Source organism: Lithobates pipiens, unplaced genomic scaffold (assembly GCF_037356315.1).
Source record: "Lithobates pipiens isolate NorthernLeopardFrog02 unplaced genomic scaffold, aLitPip1_a1.2 Scaffold_13, whole genome shotgun sequence".
In the NCBI taxonomy this organism is placed as follows: Eukaryota; Metazoa; Chordata; class Amphibia; order Anura; family Ranidae; genus Lithobates; species Lithobates pipiens.
In genome coordinates, this window is record NW_027507718.1 from 468,631,648 (window position 1) to 468,641,798 (window position 10,151).

Sequence of the window (10,151 nt, forward strand, 5' to 3'; positions counted from 1 at the left end):
TGTTGACACCACATCCACCCCTTTCATAGGGCAATGTAATGTCAACAGTACCCAGGGCCGCTGTTAGAAATCATGGGGCCCCATACAGCCTACCTGACGGGGCCCCATTGACCCCGCCCACAACCCATCCTGGCTCCGCCCATAACCCCACCCCTGCCTCCACGCTGTCAGGGCAGGAGGCAGGAGCTGGAACATTTAACATTTACAGCGCCCCACCAATCATAACTGCATCTGAATGGGAGAGATGTCAGTGTTTTGACATCTGTGCCCATTCAGTTTGTGTCTTCATACGGAGCTTTCAATCAGGTCTGCATGAAAAAGGACCTAATTGCAAAGCTTGGGTGAAAGGTTATGAAAGGAGAGTGGTTTGGGGGTGGTAAAAATGCAGCTTGGCTATGTATTTTTACTGTCCCTTCCCCCATCACATGTGTAAAAGTAGCATCTCACTATGTGCTCATGGTCATTATCATTATGATGATCAGAGCACAGCAGGTGCTGTGTGGCTCTGTCAGTGTAACATGACTGTGTGATGCTGACTTTGTTATGGCTGTGCTGAGTTATAGTCTGTAACACACAGTACAGTCATATATCAGGAAAGTCAGCACCACACAGTCATGTTACACTGACAGAGCCATACAGCACCTACTGTGCCCTGATCATCATAATGATAATAACCATGAGCACACAGAGTCTAGGGACTGCACATGCTACAATAGTGTGACCTGTCAGTGTGTGTGTCTGTGCAGGGGACTGCTTACCTGTGCACCACTGCCATTGTCCAGATTACTCCTGCTGCTCTGTCTGTCTCAGCCGTCCCAGTGATAAGTCCCTCAAGCTGCAGCACTTACTGGATGAAGGGAGCCGTATAACAGTAATATCCATCCGCCGGAGAGGCATACAGTGAGCAGGAAGAACTTTAGTTTGTGCAGGTATACTGAGAACAGCATGCGGCACAGCATTGTATCCCTGCACCCGAAAATAGAAAAAAAGTCCCTCTTCTGCTTTCACCTCCTGGGCCCCTCTGGTAACCTGATGGGGCCCAGGAAATGAATATATATTCCTTATATATGTTAGTAATCAAGTGGGTGCAGGTTAATATAGTTATTTCGTTTTTTTTTTTTTGTTTTTTTTAGCTAGAAGTTAAAAGCTGCTTGGGCCCCCCCTGCTGGCTGGGCCCGGTACAACAGGGCTGGTTGTACTGCCCTATCAGCGGCCCTGACAGTACCTATAGCAGTGGACATTGAGGGACCTCTGGCCAGAACTGGCAGATTCTTGTACGTGGCTGTAAATGCTGCCTGCAAACACTTTGTGTGACCAGTAGCAGCTGTCAGCAGCGGCTGTCATATATCTGCTTTGTACAAATCATTGGCCAGAGCCACTGCTGTTTATCCAAGCAGTTATATGTTAACAGAGCTTCCAACTGACCTGGACACAGAAAATGTGCATCCAGGGCCGACATTTCTGCAGAGTTCTGGTTGCGCACAAACTGGGCCCAGCTAATTAGTCAGTTTGTATGCTGCCATGGCACTTTGAATGCAGCAAACTAACAACAAATATGCATCTGTGTGAATGTAGTCTGAACTATAGAGCCTGTAGGTGGGGTGCAATGATGTGCTGCAACAATAATTCACACAGTCAGGTGCAGTGATAATTGAAGTTGTGCAGCAACAGTTCACAACAATCCCAGAGGGAAGAGTGTCCAACCAGGTGCAGTCACTGTTACAGCAATGTGACCAAAGCGGGTTCCAGCCATAATGACAGTGCCTGTAGAGAGGGGCAGCATGCTGCCTGGCCATTTTGTGCCCAATCAGGAAGATGTCCAGAAGAGATGTGACCCTACGCTTTCCCTCCTCATAAGGAACCTTTCCCTATTGCTATTACTATCCCTAAAACCCCATACACACGATCCGAACATTGTACAAAAAATACCGCTTTCAATGCGATTGTACGTTAATCTGATCATTACTACACAGCTGTTGTCTGAAATTTTCCAAGGGATAAACACAAACATTTTTCTTGTACGATACCAAACCATATGGTTTTGTTTAATTAGTACAGATTTCGTCTGAAAATACAATGAAAATACCACTTACAAATTTTCTTTCTGTCGTACGAGAATTTTCGTGCTTTAGTAACTTATTCGTTTTTGATATGGAGACTAGCATGCAAAAAAAAAAAAAATGGACAGCCATCCGTCTGATAAGCTCATCGTGTATACTAGACTTTACAGATGGGGTACCTTTCCACACACTACCCACTCGTATAAAGCGCACCAAACCCGGGAGCCAGGGCCTTAAATAGGCTCTGTCTGATCCAAGATGCATGCCAGAGTCTCATGGGACAACAGCATCCAACCGGATCGCTTTCCCAGTGACCCAGAAACCAATAGAGGAACCAGGTTCCTCCTGACTTACTCTCTAGCTGTAGCTGAGTGCCTCCTGCAGTTGAGGGAAAAACACTGCACCTGCCTACAAGCCTTTCACAAGGCAGGTTCAGTGCTGGCATATACAGATCACATTTCAGTAATGCTACTTTCACATTAAGGCAGTTTTCAGGGGCTTTAGCACTAAAAAATAGCACCTGAAAACTGCCTCTCATGCCTCCCTAGTGTGAAAGCCCGACTAGCGCCAAAAAAGCGACACTAAAACATCAGTAAAGTGTCGCTAAAACATCAGTAAAGCGCCGCTAAAACTAGTGAAGCTTTACCGCTAACGGACCCGCTGCCCCAGTGTGAAAGCACCCTTGAGGCTGCAAGTGATGGGCGCTGCAGCAGTCTAAAGGACGATGTTGCAGCCACGAATCAGATCCCAAATGTGCGCAGTCCATGAGAACTCTCTTTTGGAACTACTGTGTACTACGTGCTTTGCACACAGGGTCGGCGCTACCTATAGGTAAGGAAGGGGCCGGCTTAGAGCGCACATCAGTCGAGGGCGCCGCGGGCATCTGCCCTAGATTGTTAAAGCATCTAAAAATCAAATTCAAGGTGCAGATAAGACAGTAAGGCTCCATTTGTGTGGGTGTTTACACAGGCTGTGAAGCCCAGCAGGAAGAATATGTGGATTCTGGCAATGTTTTTGGCTGGATGCACACAACGTGTGCCCAGCTATCCGCACACATCTATCAATTCCAGACACAGGAATCCACAGATTCTTGTCGCTAGGATTCGCAGCGTGTGTATACACCCGTGTAAGTGGAGCCTTAGGTTCCCCAAACTTCAAACCAAATTCACCAAACCTTTAGGCAGAGTAGCCTATCACTATTTATGAGGCACACTGGTCAACATCAGCACAAAATGAGCTACAACAAGAAACATAAAAACATAAAAACATTTCTGGCTCAATAAAGGTCAAAATCTCATTCTGTGATATAACATTTCAACAAATATGCGGGAGATCGCTGTTTATCCTGCAGACCACCATTTCAATTGACCTCTGCAATAATATAAAATCATGAACTGTAATATGTGCTGTCTTATAAGCACACCTAGTTGGAAACCTCCTATTCATTCCTTTACAGAACCAATATTCAAGATCCTGGGCCAAAGTACCAAGTCTGGAAATATACATCAAGAATTTTTTTTTTTTTTACCTTTCTCAACAGAAATGTCAGATTTGGGGTTAGGGTTACACTTTTAATCGTATAAAAAATATCACATTAATTAAATCCTATCTGTACCATTTGATTTGTAGATCATTCAATCATTTTTTTTCCCTCAAAAGGAAATGTTAGACTTGGGGTTAGGGTTACACATGTATAATTGTATAAAATTTCACATTTATATAATCCAATTTGTACCATTTGATTTACAGATCCTTTAGGATTTTTTTTATTTTTCTCAACAGGAACGTCAGACTTGGGGTTAGGGTTAGGCCGCGTACACACGGGCGGACTGTTCGCCCAACCTTGTCCGCTGAACAGTGTTTGGGCGGACAGTCCGCTCGTGTGCGGGCTTTCAGCGGACAGTTTCAGCGGACAGTTGGACGGACAAAGTCTTTCCGAAATTCCGAAAAACTGTCCGCTGAAACTGTGTTTGAGCGAACAGTCCGCCCGTGTGTGGGCTTGTCCGCTGTACTTTCGAAATGAGCGGACTGTTCCCGCTCGGAAAGTCCGCCCATTTCGAGCGCGTGTACAGGTAGGCGGGGCCCGCGAGGGAGACGTCGCGGGCTCCGCCGCCTGGAATGGGCTTAAAGGGGAACCCCAACGCCGAAAAAAATCGGCGTGGGGGTTCCCCCAAAGTCCACACCAGACCCTTGTCCGAGCACGCTACCCGGCCGGCCAGGAAAGGGGGGCGAGCAGGCGCGCCCCCCCTCCTGAGCCGTACCAGGCCGCGTGCCCTCAACATGGGGGGTGCCTTGGGGAAGGGGGGGCCGCGCGGCCCCCCCACCCCAAAGCACCTTGTCCCCATGTTGATGAGGACAAGGGCCTCTTCCCGACAACCCTGGCCGTTGGTTGTCGGGGTCTGCGGGCGGGGGGCTTATCGGAATCCGGGAGCCCCCTTTAAGAAGGGGGCCCCCGGATACCGGCCCCCCACCCTATGTGAATGAGTATGGGGTACAATGTACCCCTACCCATTCACCTGTGAAATAAAGTACAAAAAAAAACACAACACATGGAAAAAGTATTTTATTGCACAGCTCCGGGGGTCTTCCGTCTTCGGGGTCTTCTCGCCGGACTCCTCCGCTATGTGTGTGTAGCTCTTTTACTAGCGGAGGAGTCCGGCTTTCTTCCTCCCCGCCGCCGGCCTCTTCTCCCGACTTCGGGGGTCTTGTCCCCCTCTTCGGTTCTTCTGCCGGGCCACCGCGCCTGGTCCGGTGGCCCGGTCTTCTGTCGCCGTCTTCCGTTCTTCTGTCGCCGCCTTCGGTTCTTCTGCCGGGCCACCGCGCCTTCTTGTAGCTCTTTTACAGGCGGTGGCCCGGTCTTCTGTCGCCGTCGCCGCCGCCGCCTTCCGTTCTTGTTCTTCTTGTTCTTCTCCTGGAGATGTTGACTCGACGATCTCTCCGGCCGGAATGCCAGGGACACGCTCCGCTGCCACTTATATAGTGACAATGGGGCGGTGTCACATGGTATATGTCACATGGGTTGGTCACATGGGTTGATGTCACATGGGGACTATGACATCGTAAGGGGGCGGGGTCACCATGTGACCAACCCATGTGACATATACCATGTGACACCGCCCCATTGTCACTATATAAGTGACCGCACAGCGCGGCTCTGGCATTCCGGCCGGAGAGATCGTCGAGTCAACATCTCCAGGAGAAGAACAAGAAGAACAAGAACGGAAGGCGGCGGCGGCGACGGCGACAGAAGACCGGGCCACCGCCTGTAAAAGAGCTACAAGAAGGCGCGGTGGCCCGGCAGAAGAACCGAAGGCGGCGACAGAAGAACGGAAGACGGCGACAGAAGACCGGGCCACCGGACCAGGCGCGGTGGCCCGGCAGAAGAACCGAAGAGGGGGACAAGACCCCCGAAGTCGGGAGAAGAGGCCGGCGGCGGGGAGGAAGAAAGCCGGACTCCTCCGCTAGTAAAAGAGCTACACACACATAGCGGAGGAGTCCGGCGAGAAGACCCCCGAAGACGGAAGACCCCCGGAGCTGTGCAATAAAATACTTTTTCCATGTGTTGTGTTTTTTTTTGTACTTTATTTCACAGGTGAATGGGTAGGGGTACATTGTACCCCATACTCATTCACATAGGGTGGGGGGCCGGTATCCGGGGGCCCCCTTCTTAAAGGGGGCTCCCGGATTCCGATAAGCCCCCCGCCCGCAGACCCCGACAACCAACGGCCAGGGTTGTCGGGAAGAGGCCCTTGTCCTCATCAACATGGGGACAAGGTGCTTTGGGGTGGGGGGGCCGCGCGGCCCCCCCTTCCCCAAGGCACCCCCCCATGTTGAGGGCACGCGGCCTGGTACGGCTCAGGAGGGGGGGCGCGCTCGCTCGCCCCCCTTTCCTGGCCGGCCGGGTAGCGTGCTCGGACAAGGGTCTGGTGTGGACTTGGGGGGAACCCCCACGCCGATTTTTTTCGGCGTTGGGGTTCCCCTTTAAGCCCATTCCAGGCGGCGGAGCCCGCGACGTCTCCTTCGCGGGCCCCGCCTACCTGTACACGCGCTCGAAATGGGCGGATTTGCCTCCTCCTTACGTGGGCGAGTCCGTTCATTTCAAAAGTTGAGCGAACTGTTTGCCCAACCTTGTTCGTCAAACAGTCCGCTCGTGTGTGGGCAAGTCCGCTCATGCAAATTTTGAGCGGACTGTTTGCCCAAACTGTTTGACGAACAAGGTTGGGCAAACAGTCCGCGCGTGTGTACGCGGCCTTACACGTTTTATTGTAGAAAATATCACATTTATATAGTCCTAGCTGTTCCATTATTATTTATAGATCCTTTATGATTTTTTTTCCCATCAACAGGAATGCCAGACTTTAATAATACCAGCACATCTGTAATCATATAAAAATATAGCATTGATTTAGAATTCATTTAACGACCTAACGACCATGCTATAGCAGATTTACTGCTACAGGGCATCCGCTCTGTGCAGGATCATATATATATATATATATATATATATATATATATATATATATATATATATATATATATATATGTGTGTGTGTGATTTTGCACTACCGCCTAGGGAGCATGCACGCATGCCGCCAGAGCACCACTTCTGCTGTGATTAGTCACAGCAGAAGCTGATCAGCGATGTATGTCCACCAGTACTAGGGTTGTCATCTGTCCGGGATTCCCCCAGACAGTCTGGGTTTTGACTCATGTGTCTGGGTTTCAGGGCGACTGAAACCGTGGGCACATTATTCAGACTGGCCTGTGGATCTCCAAGTTCCCAAGATAGTCACCCACAAATCTGTTGCGGTCCAGGAGCTGTGGGTGGCTGTCTTGGGGCAGGTTCAGCATCACTGGGGGCAAGGCACTGATGTTAGTAAGAGCAATTTGGCCACACCCACCGTTAGCTGTAGCACGCTATGCGCACTGCATTACTACTCTCCTTGGGGTGCCCAAAGGTGTCCCATGCCACTTAAGTGTTTGGGTTTGGCTTGAAGAAAAGGTGGCAACCCTAATGCCGCGTACACATGAGCAGAATGTCCGACAGAAAAAGTCAGACGCAAGCTTTTCATTGTATATTCCGATAGGCCTCATCTGACTTTTTTTTTTTAGAAAATTCTGACGGACCTAGAAATAGAACATGTTCTAAATATTTCCGACGGAACCAATTCCTATCAGGAAAACCACTCGTCTGTATGCTGTTCCAACTGACCAAAAACGACGTATGCTCTGAAGCAAGTACGAGCTATCGGCTACTGGCTATTGAACTTCCTTTTCTAGTCCCATTGTACGTGTTGTACGTCACCACATTCTTTACGATCGGACTTTGGTGTGATCGTATGTACGCAAGACAGTTTCAGCGGAATTCTGTTGGAACAACTCTGAAGGTTTTTCCAACGGGAAAACTGGTCGTGTGTTCAGGGCATTAGCGGTACCTGCCGATCATTGGGAGGATATGCAGGACAGAGCTTTGCTTATGTAAACAAGGCAGACGTCTGTTCTGACAGCAGGAATGTGATGAATTTTCTTTCCCTGTTAAGCAGGGAAAGAAAATCCATCACATGCCTTAGTAAAAGCACCTCACAAAGTACACAAAAACACTGGCTAAGGACACATTTAACCCTTTAATCACCCAAGATGTTTAAACCCTTCCCAGCCAGTGTCGTTAGTACAGAGACATTGCATATTTTTAGCACTGATCACTGTATTAGTGTCACTACTTTCCACAAAGTGTCAAAAGTGTCAGTTAGTGTCCCATTGTTCGCTGCAATATTGCAGTCCTGCTATAAGTAGCTGATCACCTCCATTGGTAGTATAAAAAATTGAATAAAATTCCAGTATATATCCCATAGTTTGTAGACGCTATAACTTTGCGCAAATCAATCAATATAAGCTTATTGGGATTTTTTTTTACCAAAAATATAGTAAGTAGCAGAATACATATTGACCTAAATATAAAGAATTCAATTTTTTAAAATGTTTGTATTGGTTATGTTTTATAGCAGAAAGTAAAAAAAATATTGTTTTGTTTTTCCAAAAAATAAATAAATAAATGAAAATGCCATCAAAATATCCCATAGTTTGCAGACATGATAACTTTTGTGCAAACCAATCAATATATGCTTATTGGGATTTTTTTTTTAACCAAAAATACAGTATGTAGCAGAATATATATTGATCTGAATTTATAAAGAAATTTGATTTTTAAAAATGTTTGTATTGGTTATGTTTTATAGCAAAAAAGTAAAAAAATACTGTTCTGTTTTTCCAAAAAATAAATAAATAAAAATGTCTTCAAAATATCTCATAGTTTGCAGACGTGATAACTTTTGCGCAAACCAATCAATATACGCTTATTAGGCTTGTTACCAAAAATATGTAGCAGAATACATATTGGCCTAATCGATGATGATATTAGATTTTTTTTTACATTTTCTTTATTGAATATGTTTTATGTTAGTAAAAAATATATATTTTTTTCAAACTTGTCTGTATTTTTTGTTTATAGTGCAAAAAAAAAAAAAAAAAAAAAAGCAGTGGTGATCAAATGCCACCAAAAGAAAGCTCTATTTGTGGGAGAAAAAAATGACATAAATTTTATTGGGTACAGCATTGCATGTTATCGTTAATTGTTAATAGTCAGTTAAAGTAACGCAGTGCCGTATTACAAAAAATAGAGGGGTAAATCCTCTGGCGGTCTTAAAAACATAAATATGCATTTTTTTATGTTTATTTATGAATTCTAATTAAATGTGATTTTTTTTTTACAAGTGTGGTGGTACTATAAGAGCCAACATTTCCTAAAAAATTGTCTTAAATGATCTATGACTCAATATGTACAGATAGGTCTAAATAAATTTGATATTTTTGTACGAATACATGTGTAACCCTAACCCCAAGTCTGACATTTCGGTCGAACAAAAAAAAACTCTTAAAGAATCTATAAATCAAATCAAAAAGTTACTGATAGGACAATAAGACAGGCACAGAGATTAAGTTTTAAAAGAGGGACAGTTGAAAGGACTTGCTAGAAAAATTCAGCCATATGGCTGGCCTTGCTGAAGACGTTATTACTGAAAGATTTGGAGACAGCTGAGGTCTATCCGTCAGACACACAGCTCGTTCCCAGAAGCATGCTCCCCTGACAGCATGACTTCAGTGAGTCAACTTTATAACCAGGATGGCCGGCTAGAATAGAATCCGGCCAACGACAACACGCTGATTTATTCTGCTTAATTTATGTCTACAGTACAGGCAAAAAGAACAGACACAATGGTGAAAAATACGAGTACAGTACCTGCCACAGGAGAGGGCTTCCTAAGCAGCACCCACCTATTCTTCCACTGAAACAGGAAAACAAAGTCAAATATTAGGCAGTGGCATAAACAGGCGATTTAAAAATTCCTGGGCAAAATGTTTTCCGAAACTCAAAGTTAATAGCGGGTCGGACAAAAAAAAAAAAGAAAAAAAGAAATGTCCATTTCGCTGACCTTTTTTCCATCTCTCAATCTGACTTGACCCTCCACCACAACCGAATCCGTCATCTTCAGTCATGGTTCCAAACAGCTGCTGCCTGCTCTCTCCCCTCTCTCTTTCTGAATGTACTTAAGCCCAAGGGTCACTTTCAAAATAGCTTTAATAGCTCTGCCTGGCAGGAGACGCGCAGACAGGGAGAGCTGCATTTTGTGACACGCAGCCCCGCCGAGCAAATGGCCACTAACTTTTCCAGCCGCCTCCCACCGCCTCTTACCAGGGCAAGTGGGCACAGACATTTTTTTTCGACAACTGCCTAAGCTTTTGACCCTTTAAGGGCAGAAACAATGTAGTGCAAGGAGTTTGTATTCAAGGCAGAGTCATTTCTTCTGTAAGGAATAAGTAGGAGTGGACGGCTGTTGGGACTTGTAGGCAGTAATCCTGCTTATTATCTTTATACCTCGGGGCTTAGGAACTGAGGGGGCGAGGTGGGCGCCAAAGTTGAAGAAATCCCGTTATCAAAGCAGGAGTCTTTTATATGATTCAGGATGCTGACAGGGCTCCCGCTGTGCGTTGATGATAATAATTCAATGAACGGTTGAGGCTCCACCTGTTCTA

General features: G+C 46.3%; 1 protein-coding gene across 4 annotated transcripts in view; it reads right to left on the minus strand.

The window, feature by feature from the left end:
* Window positions 1-9,770, minus strand: part of DOK7 (docking protein 7) — a 270,829-nt gene extending 261,059 nt beyond the window's left edge. For 2 of the 4 annotated variants that reach the window (XM_077477866.1, XM_077477864.1), the window contains exons 1-2: window positions 9,551-9,769; window positions 9,358-9,403 (exon numbers count right to left, since the gene is read on the minus strand). In XM_077477866.1, coding sequence (XP_077333992.1) covers window positions 9,358-9,403; window positions 9,551-9,604 — 100 coding nt within the window. In that variant the 5' untranslated portion in view covers window positions 9,605-9,769. Of the gene's footprint in view, window positions 1-9,357; window positions 9,404-9,550 lie in introns of all 4 variants that reach the window. The other 2 variants (XM_077477865.1, XM_077477862.1) reach the window with 2 other exon arrangements.
* Window positions 9,771-10,151: the final 381 nt, after the last annotated feature.